This window comes from Xenopus tropicalis, chromosome 7 (genome assembly GCF_000004195.4).
Source record: "Xenopus tropicalis strain Nigerian chromosome 7, UCB_Xtro_10.0, whole genome shotgun sequence".
Classification (NCBI taxonomy): Eukaryota; Metazoa; Chordata; class Amphibia; order Anura; family Pipidae; genus Xenopus; species Xenopus tropicalis.
Genome location: NC_030683.2, coordinates 20,327,582 through 20,348,538, shown reverse-complemented (window position 1 = coordinate 20,348,538; position 20,957 = coordinate 20,327,582). Strand labels below are relative to the sequence as shown.

The window sequence follows — 20,957 nt, the reverse complement described above, 5'->3', positions numbered from 1 at the left end:
TCCATGGTGATGTTAGTTTCCATAGGGCTGCTAATAATAATAATACAGTTTTTCTGTGACCCTAAAAGGCTTAAAAGGCAAAGCAAAGAGTGTCTCGGGGCCCGACATGGTTGGCCAGAGCTCCAGAGAAGGTGAAATATCTTTAATTCTGTTAGGCTATACAAAGAATGGATTCTTATAATAATGGTTCAACTCTATGTTTAGTGGCACTGGTACCTACAGTAAATCTTTCAAGCCCAACCCCCCCCCCCCCCCCCCAGGCCTTAAATCCTGGAAGATCTGTTTAGCACACATTTACTGTGATTGGGCATCATTCAGAACCTACACTGGGCCATTGATACTCCTGGGCCCCCCAGCAACTGCAAAGTCTGCTGTCTCTATTTTTTAGCCTCTGTTAATATGTTTAATAGCTGAGTGGGTTCCCCCTGGTGTGATGGGCTGGGAGGAATATACAGTCAAGTAATGGCCACATATTCTCCTTACCCAGAGGCCTGGGGGCTTCTAGCACCTGAAGGTGAGCGACTCCTAATGGAATGGCTAAAGCTGGGCATACGCTGTAAGATCTGCTCATTCGCTGAGGCAGCCAAACAAGGGTTTCACCACCAATCTGATGGGCCAAATTGGTAGGATGGAATTGTTTTGGCTTCTAGACAATTGACTCAAACATAATGGAGGCTTAGGGAGACCCATTCGCAGAGAACCATATTGATGCGCCGATGCAGTCCAAGCCTGGCAGGTTTTTTAAACTTGCCTGATAGATATCTGCCAGACATCGGTCGGGAAGGCCTTCGGGAGGGCCATACAGGGACCAATGAGCTGCTGACTTGGTGTGGCAGGGTCGAGCTGTGTATGGCCACCTTTAATCATTTCAAGAAAGGAGCTGACTCAAGGGTTAATGATTCACACACAGTACAGGCTGGGAAATACATTTTCTAACAGGACTATTATATATTATCTTTTAAAGATTTGCTATCAAGACTCCAGTTGTATAAGAAATGGACTTTCCTTTATAGACAGCTCCATTCCCAGAAATCCTCTGCAGCCCATGACGCTTCGAGGCAGCCCTATACTAACCCAATCACTGCTATTCCCAATTTATCCATTATTTCTGTAGCTCTGACCAGTGCCACCATAGGCACCGCACCTAAACGCCCCTCATTTAGATCGCACAAGTGACATCGCAAACAAGAATATTCTTCGGAACCTCAAATAGTTGGTATTTATCAAAGAAAAAAACCCATGAAAAGTCACCGGAAAAAACCTCTGAAAATAAAAGCTGGCGCGGTTCAACAGAAGAAAATGGGAATTGTCTCTAACAACTTTATTTCTTTTCCCAGTTCATGAAAACATTCGAGTTTTCTAGCCTCATTGAAAATGAATGGAACAGTGTAGTTTCCACAGGAACTATGGGAATATTCTGTCACATATTTTTTCTTAAATAAGCAAGCATTTGAGAAAAAAGTCGCACAAGGAAACCATTGTTAAAAATGTGAATTATTTGATGAAAATGGAGCCTATGGCAAAACTTTCTGGATAATGGGTTTCCGGATAAGGGGTCCAATTTGCTGCAAAATTTGTCTAAAGGACTCGAATGGGCCACTTAATCTTCCCGTAAATGGCTGCCTTTAATAGATGGACAGATTAATTTCAATATACTCACTACAGTTACTGTATAGTCCTCCTATCTTATTCCAGCAGGCACCATTATGAACACAATAAGGGGATACAGAATTTTTTGTCCCCCCTTATCAGAGTGCCAGGTCCCTAAACCCCACTACATGCATGGAAACTATGAGCTATTTCCCTCAAGGTTAGGTGGAAAAAGGCAGAAATGTTTTAGCTTCCTTACAGGTTGCAGATGCCGCTCAGCGCTTCTCTCCCTGCAGTGGCTGCGAGCACACAGATCTGCACAGACAGACACAAGAGCACAGTCAGAAGCACAGACACAGGATAGAGACATCCGATAGCAAGTGGATATGCACATTCATAAGGAAAAAAAGAATAAGGAAATAATAACATACAAGTCTAGAAAGTACAGTATTAACCTTGCTCCAGCACATGTAGTGATCCATGGTCCCCCTGTCTGAATACCTACACCACTGATCCACAATCAGTGGCTCGGGGGCAACATGTTGCTCCCCAACCCCTTGGATGTTGCTCTCAGTGCCCCCAAACCAGGGAGTTATGTTTGAATTCCTGACTTGGGGGAAAGTTTTGGTTGAATAAAAACAAGATTTACTACCAAATAAAGCCCCCTGTAAGCTGATAGGGTGCATAGAGGCTGCCTAATAGCCAATCACAGCCCTTATTTGGCTCCTCCATGAACTTTTATGATGCTTGTGTTGCTCTCCAAGTCTTTTTACATTTGACATCATGAAGAAAGGTTGGGGATCCCTGAACTACACCATGGACTCAGCTGCTCCTATTTTTGTACCACTGGGAAGCCTGGATTTAACTTTTGGCTAACCTGCTGGTGGCACTGCAGTTTATCGACCCAAATCATACAAAAGGGGGCTCCACAAATGCACTAATAATATAGTTTGGGTGAAAATGGACTAAATAGTATTGTGACTGTGACATGGACAGGGGTGGAGAGTGCTGTACTGGTGCAAGTAAGCCACCCTGCATTGTCAGAAAAAGTAACGAGACTTAAACATCCCATTACAGTTCCCTATGAGACACACATTTGCCCCCTCAGTGTTACACTGCCCCTATACTAAACAAACTAGCACATTACAATGATTACTCAGATGTGCCACACTAAGGTGCGTTTTCTAATTTTTGGGTGACTACCCAGGGTCGCCATGTTATGTGTTTTACATGCAGTGATTCCAAGTATTATCACTGGGCAGTAATGTAGGGCGGCTTTATTACCCACAGGAGAGTAGATATCCCGCCTGGTGATGATGCACCGCATGAGACAGGGCCCTAAGGAATAACTTTTTTCCACCTATTTTTGTGCATACAGCTGTAAATGGAATTTTTACTGGAATTTGACCTTTTTTATTATACAAACCTCATGACCTCAGCAGTTATATTGTAAATGGCTTATCAGGTAGGGGAAGTTTACCTTTACATTATCTTTTAGACTGAACTAGGAAAATAATCTTTCCTAATTGACTTGGTAATTGATCATGTAGTGCCCCATGTTCTGGTGTAAAGTGACATTATATTGACCAAAAATGGCTAAATATCCCGTACGCCTTTTCCTCCTCTATGTCTAAGGGATGTTCAGTGATACCCATGATTTTGCGTTTATTGAGGGTCTTTCATGTGTGGTGGAGGATCCCGAAAATATATATTTTTAAATTAGCGAGTCTTGTTATGTTTCCCAGGTGACTGCTAAGCAGATAAGCAGAGCAACAGGACTGGACTTTCCTTCACTCCACTTTAGTTTTTCCAACTGGCACAGATGGCAGAAACTTAACAGCAGATGGTACTGTTGTTTAATTTAAAAAATAATGTAAATTGCAAAAGTGCTCAGAAGAGCACTTTGACCAACTTTACATTGATTTCTTTTAAGGGTATACATGTCCTTTAACCTCCCAGTACTCATATTGCCAGACTGGAAATTCTTCTGTAATCGTGCCACCGAAGCCTGGAGTCTTTTATTTCCATTAATTCACCTGTAATTTATTATACACTTTTCTCACCTGTAGGCGGCACCGTTCAACTCTGCATTAGTCACTGGCTGCTCCATAGTTGGCCACTGAGCTGATCCCACTATAAACTCTTTGTTCACACAGTTTCTAAGAGTGTCTGGAATGCGACCTGAAGTGAAAAAGAGATGGGATATTTAAAAGACAAGCAGCATTACTGTCTATAGAAAGACAGGTACTGCTAGTTAAATAAAACAGATCGAATGGCACTAGTTTAAGATCCCTGTTGGTAGGCTAATTGCAATAAACAATATATACAACTCAGACTTTCAACTTCAACTTCCCAGATGCCATAGTTCCCCTTGATGGACCACACCTACCTGTAACAGCTCTGCGCACCTCTGTGGCCGCAGCTTCCCTCATCTCGAGAGAGGCCTGCTCACTGTACCATGCTGTGTGGGGAGTGCAGATCAGGTTAGGGGCATCTTTCAGTGAGCCCTGAGCAAATCTGCCAATGAAAACATTTCCTTGTAACTCTTAACTGTGCAGTAAAGCTTTCACATCTATATAATAACATCTTCAGAATTCAGATATATTAGCAATTTTAGACTGCTAATATCAGGCTTTCAACTTCTCTCTTTGAAAGTGTAAGTGTTATGTAGGTTACGCACTGTCAGGACACTCTGGTCTCCATGACCCTGTAAATAATTTCTTATAAAAACATAATAATCTTTCTACAATAGAACATATTAATTAAAACAAGTTGCATTTCTGGATCTAAGGCATGTTTTGGGCCACAGGAGCTGATTTTGATTGGTAATTTGAACCCATAAGGAAAAGGGTTATAAACAATGGCCTATGGCAAACTCAGGTGAGCTTCTCAGTGGGAAAACGTCACGGGCCATAGTCCTTAGGTTTAGTTTCTCTTTAATCAGTATGGTATTTTAAAGATTAAACAAATAAGCCTCATGGTGTAACAAAAGATTATTTTTTACTTTTAAAACCACAGCACTAATTTCAAACCAGAAGGATCATTGACATTTAGTAACTAAAGTTTATAGTGCCTCCATTTATTCACTACCATGCAAAGTCATACTTACATGAAAGGTTCAACTTCATGTACATCAAGTGCAGCTCCTCGTATTCTACCCTCCTTCAGTGCCTGGGCCAAAGATTTCTCATCCACAAGGCCCCCTCGAGCTGTATTTACGAGGAAGGCTCCTTGCCTCATCTGGGGAGAAAGAAGACAACTACTAAGGTGGCCATACACATTCAGATTTTAGTCTAACATCCAGACTGAAATTGTAGGACAAATCGGAGGATGTTCTGAACATAAAATACTTGGCAGACACAAATCGGATGAAAGTGACTTTCTGGAAATGCATTGTAGGTGCCCCAAGGATATCGGCAAATACACATACATACTGTACATACAAATACATGCACAGATTTTATCATTATCTGACTGAACTTTTCTAACCAGTCCGATTGAATAAACGACCAATTGCCATGGTATAAAAATTATCAGGACAATAACTTGGAGCCCACACACAGTCTGAAAATCGGTGCGTGTATTAGATACTATTAGATTCCAGGCCCATGATCTGTGCTGATTATAGTATGGGAATAGCAGAGATGAGAAATTTTGCTGGTGGCTAGTTCAACAGTGCCAAACCGTAAGCATGTCTGGGTACTATGGGGTTAATCTTTTAATTAACAAAACAGGTTTAAAACATTTTATTCAAGGGCACACTCACAAAGCAGGTCAGAAACGATACCCCTATAGGACAAAAGCATAACTTGCACTGGTTCACCCTGCCCAGCGTCCATATATGAATGCTGAATAAATTCTGCACATGGAACAGTCACTACACAAAGCAGTTGGGGATAAGGCAATAGGAAAATAAAGCCTTGGAGAATCTTTGCTTTAGAAAATTGCTAGTTTCTAATTAGTAATTTACAGATTTACATTACATTAGGCTGAGCTTCACTTTGATTGGTCTTTAGTTGACCTTTAATCACAGTAACTATCACTGGGGTGCAACCTTAGGGGCCCTGTTATCTTGAAAACCACTATAATGCAACAAATAGATGATGGTTACCCCCTGTCTTTCCTGTATGCAGGTTCTTCATACCGAGTATTGGCATCAGCCAGCCTCACTCCAAAGTTTATATATAACCATATAGTTTATCATATAAATTGAAAACCAATATTTAGATATGTTCAGTATGGTACAAAGGACCCCAAACATTACACTTGTATGGGGCCTCAATAAAAAAAAACTGTATAGTGTCCCAGAAGGGTTCCACCCAATGGGAAAAGTTACATCCGTAAAATAAAAGCTGTTTTGGTTGGCTGTAGGAAGGTGGAAGTGTGCTAACACTATCATTGCTCCTGGAGGCTCACAGAAAGCCATGCAAAGTATTGCGGTTTGGCATACTGACCATGTAGATTTATATGATATACCGTTACTGGCCATAGCAAGCAAGGCATAAAGGGATTTTGGTGGTGTTTCCCCAAGCGAATGTAGGAATCAACAACAAATTCCTTTGTAATCACTCCCTGCTGTGGCTTCAGACGGCCAATGGACCCTACACAAGAATTCAACTTCTTTATCTTTTTTTCCTTCACTGGTTAAAAATACACATAACTGTTACCTGTTTGATGGTAAAGTCATTAATGAGGTGGTGGTTATGCTCATTAAGGTTACAGTGTAGAGACACACAGTCACTTTGGTATAACAAGTCCTGGAGGGTGTATACCCTCTGCACCCCTAGAGAGCGTTCTATCCCATCCTGCAGGTACGGATCATAAAAGATAATGCTGAAGCCAAACACTTTTGCTCTTACAGCAACTGCTTGTCCAACGCGACCTACAAAACATAAAATACATAAAATGCACCTGAAAAAAGCAGAAAGTCTCATTTCAATAAAAAAAAATACTCCCCTTGTAAGCAGAAAAGTGTTCTAGTTTAACAACTGGCAGAATTAACCATTTCCATAACAACAATGTAGATTATATGTTGTTGGCATTAGGGTAAAAGGCATCTAAGCCCAAAAAATTATGAATTAAATGTAAACTTACTTAGTGGTCTTCTGAAAAGAAGACCCTAAACTTAACTGACTATGAAGTAAGTGCATAGCCATTTGGAGTTGTTCAAATGCTTTGTAAAAGAGCTGAAATCCTGGTATTAGCAGTCTAAAATCGCTAATGCCCCACTAAAGATAAAAAAAAAAGTTAATTGTAAAAGTACCCAAAGGAATTGATTTTTGGTTTTAGATCCCTTTTAACGACTTGCCAACAACATAGAATCTAAGTTTCTGCATTCCATAATTCACTATAGGAAAATCATATTGCCTAGCAATACACCTGGCGGTCCAGCAGGAATACTATGAAAAAATCTCAACCACTTCTGCTGTAATCTGATGTATTCTAACTTGGATCACTGTTAAAGAATTGCCCACAAGGTGCAGGGATAAATATATAAGCTACAATATTAAATAATTTGTGGAGAATTCACATAACAGGAGTAAATTTAACCCTGGAATGTACTACTGGTAGTTACTTACCAAAGCCGATAAGACCCAAGGTCTCTCCGCGCATCCTTGCTGCCCCTGATGCCACTTCTCGGATTTGTTCCACGCTGTTAACTCGTGTCCCCTCCCGCAGTGCTTGGTACAACCATGTGTTCCTCCGATAGAGATTGAGGATGTGACAGATAGTAGAATCTGCTGTCTCTTCCACAGCGGCTGAGGGTATGTTACACACAGCAATTCCTACATGATGAACATGCAACAGTATGTGAGCAGACTGGGTGACTCCAAAGAGTTTTTGTCCCAGAACCCTAAGAAAACATATGCCCCTACACCGTAGGGATTATTTAATCAATGCTCAAACCAAGTATCTCTTGTGCCGGCTCCAATCTGCCCACCCAGAACCCAGCCGCAGTGAAAGATACATCCATCCTGCCTTGCTGCAAACTGCTCCGGCTTCTCCCACCATCCCATTTCTGAACTCCAAACCAGGACAGGCAGAAGTACAGAAGTACCCTGCATTTTGTTTTCTGATTGCACCCCCCTGTAGCTGCACCCTAGGTAGCTGCCTTCTCTGCCTACCCCTTGTTCCGGCCCTGGCCCATAGATGGGACCCCTATCTGTAATTCTAGCCCTGGCCACTTGTCTGGCCTAGCACAAAAACGCAGAGGTGAGCGAATCATTACACTAAGATGCTATCATCATCTATAACCTTGCTTTTCGACCCCACAGTATAATGGAGCCTGTACAGCTGGTTAGAGACTTTTTTAAACCCAGTGGTTTAAAAGTCTCTAACAAGCTGTGCAGGCTTCATTTCTGACATTAGAGGGGTTGGGCAACTTAGAGAAGTACTCTCAAATTATTCCCGTTGCAAACAAAGTAAGAGCACTTACTGCTGCCCAACCCATGCCAACAAGAAATGTGACCAATGAAGGCAGTCTGTATGCTGATGTCATCAATGGATCATTTAGAGTGGCAATGTAATAAAAGTCTCAATGTTTGCACCATATTTACTAACTCATACCAACTAATCAGCAGGTTTGATTTACTTGTCCTCTGTTTAAAATATCTGATTGGTAGCTACGGTGCAAAAATAACAGATTTTATAACATTACCCCCAATTGACCCATATCCACAAACTTGTTTAGTAAGTAGCAGCTACAAATCCATACTTTCTACAACATGTGTAAATGATATATGGGGTTAAAAAGTAGGTTAATAAATTATGATAGTATTGCTTTAAGACAAATAACTGATATTTATCTAGGGATGCACCGAATCACTATTTTGGGATCTGGCCTGAACCCCCGAATCCTTTGTGAAAGATTTGGCTGAATACCGAAACTGCAAATCAGGCCAAGGAGGCGCTAAAGAGAAGACATTTTCAACTTCCATTTTTATACGGCAAAAAGTCACGATTTGAAGGATTTGGTGCATACCTATATTTATCACATTCTAATACTGAAATGCCCAACCAGTGGCCCTTACAGCTGTTGTTGAACTATCAATCACACACAGATGGAAACCTTTAGTTGTAGTTCTACAGCTAGTAGACAGCCACAGGTTGGATGCCCAATGTTCTTATCCATTCTCAAACTCATTCACACTGGGCTGTGCCATTCGAAGTGATTCACGGAGGCAATTTCCATGGTTCTGACTTAGCCAAATGGATCCGTGATGTGAAACATGCCTGATCTGCTCACCTCTACAAATGAGTCACACAGAATTGATCACACAGAGGTTGGCATGTACCCAGTTCTCCAGCAGCCTTGATGTCGATGTTGTCGAATCCGCTCCCTATTCGTACTATAATGCGAAGAGATTTGAATTTCTCCAGATCTTCCCTTGTCAGTGTGATGTTGTGATACATCATGGCACCCACTGCTTCATTCAGAACCTGCAACAAAACCCATATTAGAATGCTCCCTCCAAAGGAGAATGTTAGGCAAGGTAGAATTACAGGCAATGACTACTTCTTGTGAGGAGACGCATCTCTACAATACAGATACCCTGTCACACTCCCAATCTGCTGAAAGATCACAACAGGAGTTGTAAACAATTCCAGTTTAATACTGGTGAAACGCTTCCAAATGTAATTCAGTGTCAAATTAGGGAAAATTGCCCCTTATAATATAGAAAGGCTGCTATTTTTTATAGAAGAGGTGGCAATCCTAGCAAAAAGTGCAATCAAAAGCATGGGCAGGGGTATTGGGACGTGGTCAGGCCCAGACTGTAGATTCTGGCAAATACCAGAGGGGCTGCTGTAAAATACTATGTATTGGGGCCAGTGGGGGGCTGTTTGCAGGGGTAGGCCAAGCCGACCAGGAGTCCTAAACAACCCAGTCGGCCACCTCGCCCCACACCCTCACCCCCAAACATGAGCCTTGCAATGTCAAGCAGCATGGGCAATGACAAGGAAATGCTGACTAGGGGTAGGCAAAAGAAGGTTCCTACCCTACATCCCCCCCCATTGTTGCACCCTAGGGAGGTGCCTCTTCTGTCTGCCCCTAGTTCCAGCCCCAGCCAGGGCCAATTTTAAATTTCTATGGCCAAAATGCACCCAAAATATAATATAAACTGGGTGAAGTCCCTGCTGTTAGCTAGATGGGTGCAGCATCAAAGTATATTCAGCACAATGCTCCTGTAGTCAAGCTGCCTACATTTATATTCTTAAGCTATATATATAGTTGGCTCTCCCAGTAGAAAAGTAAAGATAGTAGAAATAGCAGATTCCATTATCACTGGAAATGAAAATTTCAGCAGTTGGCACAGCTATCTGTAAAAAAAATATTCCTATTTACTGGTAGTAAAGGTTAAACAAAAGTATACCACTCATGTCTGGGATAAACATAATAATATAATAGGTATACAAGTGTGAAGATCTAAGGCAGGGACCCCCAACCTTTTTTTTACCTGTGAGCAACATTTCAATGAAAAAAGGGTGGGAAGCAACACAAGCACAAAATCTTTCCAAGTAGGTGACCAATAAGGACTTAGATTGGTCAATTAGTAGCCCAATGTGGACTGGCAGACTACTAGAGGTACTGTTTATCAGTACAGATGGCCTTTATGCCTCCGAAACATGCCTCCAAATAAGAAATTCAAAAATGGCCACTGGGAGCAACATCAAAGGGGTTGGGGAGCAACATGTTGCTCAGGAGCCACTGGTTGGGGATCACTGATCTAAGGGATACCTTTATATCAGAAGGGGATCAGTCAGAAAAGACATGGGAATATGGTGCAGATCTGAGGTGATTATTCCTCTTAAAATTATAACACTAGTTACCACATGTTCTTTCTCTGTATGGCACAAGAACTTCTATAGCGCTGCATTGTATTAACTGGTATGGAAGAGCACTAGGGCCACCAAAAAAAAAAAATACAATTCTGGTGAATTATGACTTTAAAAAGTTGAAATTATGACTTTTAAAGAGTCAGATTTTTTTTTTCTGTTTTGAGAAAACCTGCTGTTAAAACTCATAATTTTGACTTTTTAAAGTCATAATTATGAGTTTAAAAGTCAAAGTCATAATTATGACTTTTAAAAGTCATAATTCACCCAAAAAAAAATTTATTTTGGTGGCCCTAGTGCTCTTCCGTAAATTGGCTGCCCTGTACTCCTGCATGTTTGCTTTTCCCGCCAGGCCCAGCTACCCTTTCCGCTCATTGGTTGGCTGGCGGCAGGCAATCCTAGTAACCAATCAGCTGTCGCTCCGCTGGGGTCGGATCCCAGCCTCCTTTTCGCTGCGCTGGAATTGATGGCCAGTGTCGTCTGACGCGATTAGAAATTAGGAGTGGCGTCAGAGTCGCAGAGGCGATGTGTGAGGCCCCTATAGGCCTTGGCGTTCTGCCGGTAGCAGAGTAAAAGAGAAAAAGACTAAGTACCTCACCAGCCAAGAGCCGCATAGAAACGTCGTCGCAGACTGGTACCAACTGGTAATCAGAATTTTTTGACTGACCCTTCTCCTCCTGTTTTGCAGTTCTGATATTGATCATTTATAAATAACTGTGTAGAAAACGGATAATGAGCATTGCAACACACCAGTACCCATCTTCTACTGTCACCTTACTGGTTTCTATAGTTATGGTTATTGGTTACTGGTTATGTAGTTCTTAGCCATTTTTCCAGTCATGTGATCTTAGTTTTTAAACGTTTTGACCCTCCCAACAACCGGACAGAATTTTTTTTTAAATAAAAAGCTATAAAAAAAAAATGTAAAGACCAATTGGAAATTTCCTAAAAATATTTTTTAGATGCAATAAGAGTAATAGGTACATCTGTTATAATTTTCTTTATCCCTGTAATAATAAAACAGTACCTGTACTTGATCCCAACTAAGATATAATTACCCCTTATTGGGGGCAGAACAGCCCTATTGGGTTTATTTAATGGTTAAATGATTCCCTTTTCTCTGTAATAATAAAACAGTACCTGTACTTGATCCCAACTAAGATATAATTACCCCTTATTGGGGGCAGAACAGCCCTATTGGGTTTATTTCATGGTTAAATGATTCCCTTTTCTCTGTAATAATAAAACAGTACCTGTACTTGATCCCAACTAAGATATAATTACCCCTTATTGGGGCAGAACAGCCCTATTGGGTTTATTTAATGGTTAAATGATTCCCTTTTCTCTGTAATAATAAAACAGTACCTGTACTTGATCCCAACTAAGATATAATTACCCCTTATTGGGGGCAGAACAGCCATATTGGGTTTATTTAATGGTTAAATTATTCCCTTTTCTCTGTAATAATAAAACAGTACCTGTACTTGATCCCAACTAAGATATAATTACCCCTTATTGGGGGCAGAACAGCCCTATTGGGTTTATTTCATGGTTAAATGATTCCCTTTTCTCTCTAATAATAAAACAGTACCTGTACTTGATCCCAACTAAGATATAATTACCCCTTATTGGGGGCAGAACAGCCCTATTGGGTTTATTTAATGGTTAAATTATTCCCTTTTCTCTGTAATAATAAAACAGTACCTGTACTTGATCCCAACTAAGATATAATTACCCCTTATTGGGGGCAGAACAGCCCTATTGGGTTTATTTAATGGTTAAATGATTCCCTTTTCTCTGTTATAATAAAACAGTACCTGTACTTGATCCCAACTAAGATATAATTACCCCTTATTGGGGCAGAACAGCCCTTTTGGGTTTATTTAATGGTTAAATGATTCCCTTTTCTCTGTAATAATAAAACAGTACCTGTACTTGATCCCAACTAAGATATAATTACCCCTTATTGGGGGCAGAACAATCCTATTGGGTTTATTTAATGGTTAAATGATTCCCTTTTCTCTGTAATAATAAAACAGTACCTGTACTTGATCCCAACTAAGATATAATTACCCCTTATTGGGGCAGAACAGCCCTATTGGGTTTATTTAATGGTTAAATGATTCCCTTTTCTCTCTAATAATAAAACAGTTCCTGTACTTGATCACAAATAAGAAACAATTGATCTCTGTTGGAGGCAAAACAATCCTATTTACACAATTTTTTAGCCCAAGGATCCCAGTTATGAAAGATCCCTTATCTGGCAAACCCCAAGTCCCAAGAATTCTGGATAGCAGGTCCCAAAAGTGGAGTACTTTTTTTGTCAGGGGACCAAAATTATGTGGCAACCCAAAATTTGTTTTAATTACTGATTAATTGTAGGGAAAATGGTCACATTATTTTGTTAGATAATGGAGATGCATTTGGTTCCCGACCCCAAAGAAAGAAACAAGGGTAGGGCTGATGTTCTTCTGGTTAGGAAAAGCATTAGAAACCTCAGATAACTTTTCTCACATCTTTCCTAACCAGATGTACATCAGCCCCGGCTTCTTTCTTTATCCTGGCAACTTCCTCCACTACTTCCTTGACTACGTTATGTTCTGAAAGTGGCCAGCAGGTGGCGATGTTGTAACAAAATGCTTTCATATTAAAGGGGTGGTTTATCTTAAATTTAGCTTTTAATATTTCATATAGGGGTCACTGACCCAGGCAGCCAAAAAGCTATTTCTCTGTGAGGCTACAGTTTTACTGTATTGTTACTTTTTATTAATTATCTTTCTGTTAAAGTCCTCACCTATTCATCTTAGATTGTAAGCTCTACGAGGCAGGGACCTCCTTCCTACTGTGTCTCATACCACATGGCACTTATATATATATATATATATATTTACTGCATTTATTTATTATATCACTTGTCCTCCCTGTGTGTAATTTTGTATTCTGTAAGATTGTACAGCGCTGCGTACCATTGTGGCGCTTTATAAATAAAGTTATACATACATACATACATATACAAGATTCTCCTACAAATCACTCCCTGGTTGCTAAGGTAATTTGGTCCCAAGCAACCAGATAGCTGCTGAAACTCCAAACTGGAGAGCCACTGAACAAAATTAGAAATATTATGATAAAACTACATGAAGACTGCAAATTATCTTAGAATATTATCCTCTACAAAGTCTGAATCATGTTAAAAGTTACCTCAAAGGTAAACAACCTCTTTAACAGTACTTTTAGCTCTTAATATCTTGGAGTAAAAAAAAAAAAATAATGAACAACCAACAATCTTCATGTACTGCTACCTCCAATTGCATCATGCCTTCGAAGCCCAGTTTGGCTCACTGGTGGTCAGTACTACGACCCAGCCCTTTGAATCCAGATTATGGGACCCCCAACCCCAAGAGACTCATCTTTGATATTTATAAAATGCTACTACCCTCTCTGGGGACCCCATTTGAGAAGGCAAAGGTGCGGAGGACATTCCTCACTTATAGGAAGATATGTGGGAAGAAGCTACCAGTGAACTACTAGGCCACCTGATCTCAAATTAAGACAAAATGGTGCAAATTCAGAATAACTCATAGGATATATATCACCCCACAAAAGCTATAGGCAAAATGCTTCTTGCCCCAAATGCAAGTCCCCTGACGCTGGGTTCTTCCAGCCCCACTATATACAGCTATTGGTCTGAAGTGGTAAAATATATGACTGAGCAAATCCTGTTGCCTGGGATTCTAGCCCCTCAGGTGTGTCTACACTGCTGAACAAAACTAGAATTCTTCTTAGAATGTTATATTTCTATACCAAAAAATGAATAGCAATATGAAGTGGATGAGCCCCCTGCCACTCACAGCTCAGCAATGGATACAATTAGTGAATTGCAGACCCCTAGTCATTAAATTACCATACCTTGCTGGGCAATGCCCCCAAATATTCGACAAAGTATGGGTCCGTGGGGAAAAGAATCCAAGATGGGGAGCTCCTGTGACAACTGTAACGACCTATATACTTACCACTATAGAGATGCTGAAACTTTAAGCCAGTGCAGTCAGTTTATAATATAAAATATGGCATTTCTAGCATTTTAGGGTTTAGTTCTCCTTTAAACTCTTGATAATGTATGGTTATGTGATGTCTTGATGTACGCACTGCCCCAAAGGTACAAACCGGGGTTGTTCTGCATACTTCATAGTACTGTCTATTTATTGCCTTTCTTTTGCTGTTTTGTTGTAATTCGATAAATATAACCCTTAAAGGAGACATATTGGATAAATGGGAAACCCCTAACCCTGTAGGCAATTATGAATAATATCCGTTGCTGGTTTCCCTTTGGGCTAAACATTAACCCTATCTGTAACAATGGCCCCTTTATTGGGGCTCCCTATAGATCCTCTCTCTTCTCTGACCGTGTTTGAAATGAAGGGTGGACGTGTCCTAACGGTCCCTGCCAGAAGCACAGTAGGAGGGGGAGAGCCAATCACAGCCCTGCACTCACACAAGCACAGACAGGCTTCAGTTCCCTATCAGGTCAGCCTAGCTGCTGATTGGTTCCTATCCTACAGTGCAGTGTACGGAGGGCCGCCGGCTCCCCAGCTCATCCGAGAATTCAGCTAGCAGGAAGTGGAACAGATGGGCGGGACTAGTGGGGTTTTGGTGGAATTTCTCAATAAATCAGTCAGAAACACAACTTTTTTAAGCACAATCCTTCTATATCTAGAGGAGTATAATTCACTGGTACATTCATAATTTTTATAGGATATGTCTCCTTTAAAAAAATAATGAATGTAAATTGCAAAAGGGCTTAGAAGAGCGCTCTCATTAATTTTACATCAACTTATTTTAAAGGCTTATTTATCCTTTAATGCACTGCTTAGTATCCATTTCCTACAGTGATATTTTACTGGCTAATCTGGGGTTAATGCCAAGATTTTCTTCAGCGACAGGGGTTAATGCAGTGCTAATTGTGCATTTTCTGCAGTGATGTGATTATATCATTATGTTTGGGATTAACAGTAACCTGTAGCATGGGGGCTCACTGGGTAGTACTGCATTGCACTGTTGGGGTACTATCTGCAAGGAGTTTGTATGTTCCTCCCTGTATATGTCTGGATTTCCTCCCACATTCCAAAAACATAGAGTGTGAATGTGATAGGGACTGTAAACTGGATACACTGGGACAGGGACTGATGTATTATCTCTGTACAATGCTGTGGAGTATGTTGGCGCTGTATATTGTAAATAAAAATAATCTTACATGCATTACTAATTATCATTTTCTTCAGTGATGTGAAGGCATGTTTTAGGTATGCGGTTTGCATCCATTTTCTACAGTGAACTGACTGGCATGTCTGGGGTTAATTAATCAATAAAATGTTCCCTTTATGTATAGAGGGGGACAAGCAATATAGTCCAAATTGGTTCCTGGCCCTGGAGATGTTATTACAGTAGAACCTCCGTGGTGTCTGTTTTACTGACACTGATTGGCTGAGCTTACAGGAGAGCTGAACTAATCAGCAAGCTGCCAACTCCAGCCAGGGAATTGTGTCAGATGGGATTTGAATAGAAACCCAAAGGAACCCCAAAAACTTATATCTACACAAACATCATAGTCAGCAACTTCCATAAGGCAAAACACATATGGGCAGATAATGGCAAGTTGCCACATGCATAGCCACTTTACCTTTTCATGGATCTCCTGTGTAGACTGGGCATCGCAGAAGGCCACTGTAGCCAGGTCTTTCAGTATTGGCATCTCCACCGTGCAATCTCTGCCATCCAGTAAGGCCACCAGCGGGCGAGGGTGCAGGGGCCCATTCACAGCCTGGGGGCGCATACCTGAAACAGAGGTACAGTGATAGGACTCAGTCACAAGCAGCATGTATAGGAACAGAACTGCTAGTTAAAGGGGGGGAGGGGGGGTCACCTGTAAATTAACTTTCAGTATATTATAGAATGTCCTATTCCTAGCAACTTTGCAATTGGTCTTTATTGTTTATGTGTTATAATTGTTTAATTATTTGCATTCCTTTGCTACATCTTTCCAGCTTTCAAATGGGGGTCACTGACCCCGGCAGCCAAAAACTAATGCTCTCTGAGGCTACAATTTTTGTTATTATTGTTACTTTTTATTTCTTATCTTTCTATTCCGTCCCTCTGCTATTCATATTCCAGTCTCTTGTTCAACCTACTGCCTGGTTGCTAAGGTAAACAAGACCCTAGCCACCAGATAGCTGCTGAAATTCCAAACTGGAGAGCTGCTGAACAAAAAGTGAAAGAAATGAAAAACCACAAATAAAAAATGAAAACCAATTGCAAATTACCTCAGAATATCAATGTCTTCATCATACTAAAAGTTAATTTAAAGGTGAACAACCCTTTAAGTATTAGCAGAAAAAATCTGCTTCAGTTAGCATATAACATTTTCCCCTCCCAAAAAAGGTTTATTAATCATTTAATGATTGGAAAGATGTCCCGCACCCTCGGAAGCACTGAATGAACATTATCTGATCAATTATAGATGCTGAGAACAGTAAACATTTTATCCTGCCATTTACAGAGCTTGCCGGAGAGAAGCTACGCACAAAGTAACTGCTTGGTATAACTATGCAAGCATTCCGACAAATTGAACACCCTAGGCTGCTATTTCTCTAGTCTGCAGATGGTGTTTACTGAATAGAAACGGTATGGCAGCACCCGCTTATTACAAGTTAATGCAGAAATAGGACCCCTGGGCAGAACAATTTATACCATTTATTTTTCTGGACATTTTTAGAAAGATCTCGTGCACCCTTGGAACTGCGAAATGAGCAAAGCAAATAATATAAATCACACGTGACAAAGTTTCTGTAATTCACCAAACCGGCAGCAGAGATGGAATTTCACCACACATAAATTCAGCCCAAAACTATAATGGAATCTGAAGTAAAAATGTTGCATGGATAGATTTGGCTCCAACTAGTGGGAGTAGCTCCTTCCTTACAGTAACTTTTTTTTTTGTGATATGTGACTTGTAGGAATTATGTATTTGTTTCATTGCTCACATAGTAGCACTATAAACAAATCATTAAGGTTGAGGAGACTGCCTCATACAGATAAAAGTTTATCCTATAGGCTAAAGCTCACCAACTGGGTTTTAAAGCAGCAGCCAGGATAAAAGCACCATAAAACTGCACAGTGCTGCTACCCTGATACAGGTGCAAGTGACTGCAAAATAGACCTGGCCACCATATCAGCACATTCAATCACAATGCCACTCTGACAAGTTGATTACTGGGATCAAAACCACAATATTATGTCAGGTGCAGTTAGATCATTCATGGGGACAGCTGTGTCTGAATAGTCACAATGAGCCGAGCATATCAGCTTCCTTATGATGCACCTATAGATCTGGTTGGGCAGGCTGACCATGATGCCTAATAATATTTGTATGTATGGTCACCCTGAGGCCAGTCTAGGTCAGTCTGTCTCTCCTGACAGAAAATGTTCCCTGACAGTTCCCGCATGGATAAGGGGTGAGCACAGCTGAAAGTAAAGGTGGCCATACATGGTAAGATCTGCTCGTTTGGCGAGGTCTCCAAATGAGCGTATCTTCTCCCGATATGTCCACAGCGCTGGTTATAGGTGCCGTTGGACCGAGGACTCCAACAACCAACCGATACAGTCCCCTATCCGAAGGAAAATCAAACCCGCCCGAGATGTGACCAATTTTTGACCAGATGTCGGTTGGGTAGGCCTGTCGGGGTGCCCATACACAGGCAGATCAGTCTGAAGGACCTGAATCAGCAGCTGAAATCTGCCCGTGTGTGGACACCTTACGATTCCATTTACTTTCAGTCAGGTCAGACCATACTTGTGAATGTACAGTATCTGTTCAGTCAGCAACAATCGGCAACACTTTAACACAGTACAGACTGCATACAGTACATACCTCTTTATAACCAAGATGTACTAAGGTTAATTTAATAATAAGTGCATCCGGTCTAGTAACATGTAAGTGACTCTGGGTTAATAACTTTTATTTAAATTTGCGCCTGTTATTACTCAGCCTGATAACATCTAACAGCCCATTGAAGTTATCTCTAAAGAGAGTAATCTGCAGCCTCTACTTTTTAATATGTTGCTGAACTAAAGCTACCTGCAACAGCTAAGCTGGGAACTGCATATCAGCAGGAGGTACGCAAGTTGTCTTATTTGAGGCTGAATCTACATCTTAGAAATTATGAGAACAGTTTAGTGACCAGGGATTTATATATAGCTGCCACGGCTTCGAACAATGATGCAGGGGAGCAGAGATGCCAGTCTCCCTCTAATTGGCCCTCAAGCTCTGCCAGGTAAACTGGAAGGTCACCCTGGAGATTATCACCTTGGGATTCTTGTTAAACCACTGGTTGCTGGGCAACTTGTAGTTGAAGAGGTAACTGAAGTCACTTTCAACCAAATCAAGAATGGGGAACCCTTTATTAGGGTGAGTTACATAGTTATCAAGTTCAACGTATCCAAACAAACCCCAGTGCACATATATACACATACTTATACAGACCTGGTATATATATATATATATACCAATACCTAAATTAACTAACTGTAAATCTCAAGATCACAATAGCATTGGATACTATGCTTGTCCAAGAACTCATCCAAGCTTCTCTTTAAGAATCTGCCATCACAACATCACCCAGCTGGACCTTTCCCAACATCACCGCCCTCACCCGTGAAGAACCCCCTATGCTGCTTCAAATGAAAGTTCTGTTCCCCAAATCTAAAGGGGCTCCTCTTTTGCTTTGATCTTTTCTGTGGGAGAAAAGATCCCCCGCTATGTGTCTATAATGTTCTCTAATGTACTATTAAAGAGTAATGATGTCCCCTCACAAGCATCTTTTCTGCAGGGTTGGGATAAATATTGATAAGACAACATGAAAGCCAAAAGCTGGGCCTTTAGTTATAAAACTAATATCAAGACCAGGACAGAGTTCAGGGCTGGTTTGACTGAAGAGTGCCAGTTGATGCTAATACTTACACAAAGCTGGGAGCATTAAGCATTAGGAGGAGGATCACACACCCTATCCTTAAATGATACACACACACACAGGAACAAATAGAAGTCTAACAAGGCCAATCTGCTCCAGCAGCTGGCAGTAAAGAAAATCCTCATCTGCTGCTAAATCTATTGGTAGCTCTAGCTGTCATCCATTGCATTGCTTATATCTCCTAGTGCCCTCTTCTCAGAGGATTGTAAGGATCTACTATATAGTAATGTGTGTGCTTTTTTTGTTACGGGCAACTAGCTACAAACCATACAGAGACAGCCTGCATTTGTCTGTCACAAGATACAGGACCAGGGATGCAAACGGCAATGCAGAATGCCAGAAATCTCATATACTGTTACAGAATAGAGCCCCTGTCTGCTTGGGACCCTTCATGAGCTTAAAAAAGGAGGAAAACAGTAATAAAAGTGGTTTTCTGTTTTTTTTTGATGAATTTGAATTAGCTTTTATATTGTTGTGCATGAGCAACAAAAGCAGTGGTTGTAAAGGTGGCCATACATGTTGTGATCTGCTCATTTGGCAAGGTCAACAAATGCCGTCCTAAGGTGGATGAGATCAGGCTACTTCAATCGTTCTGCCCTAAAATGATCGGACATAGGTGGTGTGGGACCAAGGACAGCATCAAGGAGCCAATGCAGCCCCCAATCCAATGGGAAAATCAAACCTGCCCAATCGAGATCTGGCCAATTTTAGGGGTGGCCATACATGGGCAGATAAGCTGCCGAATTGGTCTGAAGGACCCAAATTTGTATGGCCATCTTTAGTGTCTTAATAAAAAATAAATAAATAGAAGAGCAACTTGAAGGAAACATAAGTAGTATGCAAGATAGGCAGAATGGAAAGGCAAAGTAAACCACTAAAATTATAATCAGCAGGGAGCTTTTATGATCTCACTGTCTACTGGTTTTCTCCTACACTCCAAAAGCATACAGACATGTTAACTGGCTCCAGTTGAAGATCTATAGTGTATGTCTCTGTGATAGGGACCTTACATTGGGAAAGGCAGTGAATTATGAACAATCTCTAGAAGATGCATTATAATTAATTAGAAAAATAGCAGTACTGCACATCCTGCAATATTCTTTTGGTCTTCTCCTTGAAATAGAATTGCATTGATCTGTACTGAGATGGTTGTTCTAATAAAACCGAATTTTTGAAAAAAAAAAAAAAATGAGCATTACCGCTGAGGGCAGAGAGAGATCTGGTACTCTGTTGCCCACGGGTAATTGCCCCTTTGTACGTATAAATTGCTACATGTAAAACACTTAACTTGCAGCAATCTAGCATAATCACAGGAAGTTATAGACTAAGGCATTTTCCTGTTGTTGCTAAAAGACAAAATGAAGACTGCACAGCTGCTTTATTTCAATCTACAACATACTAAAAGACAGTTTAAAGGTGGAAACCCCTATTATTTATTAATTATATATATACATATTTACTTTTGACCATTAACTTCCATTATAATTGTCTAATATTATCCTTCCT

The 20,957-nt window shown here is 40.7% G+C and overlaps 1 protein-coding gene and 1 long non-coding RNA gene across 6 annotated transcripts in view; one reads left to right on the top strand and one right to left on the bottom strand.

The window, feature by feature from the left end:
• The window catches only part of ctbp2 (C-terminal binding protein 2), a 61,840-nt gene that overhangs the window by 2,889 nt on the left and 37,994 nt on the right, over nucleotides 1-20,957 (bottom strand). For 3 of the 5 annotated variants that reach the window (XM_031906155.1, XM_031906156.1, XM_012967714.3), the window contains 7 exons: nucleotides 16,106-16,260; nucleotides 8,886-9,030; nucleotides 7,170-7,376; nucleotides 6,258-6,472; nucleotides 4,700-4,830; nucleotides 3,980-4,107; nucleotides 3,654-3,771 (listed from right to left, as the gene is read on the bottom strand). In XM_031906155.1, the coding sequence (XP_031762015.1) occupies nucleotides 3,654-3,771; nucleotides 3,980-4,107; nucleotides 4,700-4,830; nucleotides 6,258-6,472; nucleotides 7,170-7,376; nucleotides 8,886-9,030; nucleotides 16,106-16,260 (1,099 nt within the window). Of the gene's footprint in view, nucleotides 1-1,849; nucleotides 1,906-3,653; nucleotides 3,772-3,979; nucleotides 4,108-4,699; nucleotides 4,831-6,257; nucleotides 6,473-7,169; nucleotides 7,377-8,885; nucleotides 9,031-16,105; nucleotides 16,261-20,957 lie in introns of all 5 variants that reach the window. The other 2 variants (XM_031906157.1, XM_012967715.3) reach the window with 1 other exon arrangement.
• LOC116412274 overlaps nucleotides 10,704-20,957 on the top strand; it is a 45,907-nt gene continuing 35,653 nt past the window's right edge. Inside the window, exon 1 of the long non-coding RNA XR_004223636.1 lies at nucleotides 10,704-11,069. This is a non-coding gene — a long non-coding RNA (uncharacterized LOC116412274). The remainder of the gene's footprint in view (nucleotides 11,070-20,957) is intronic.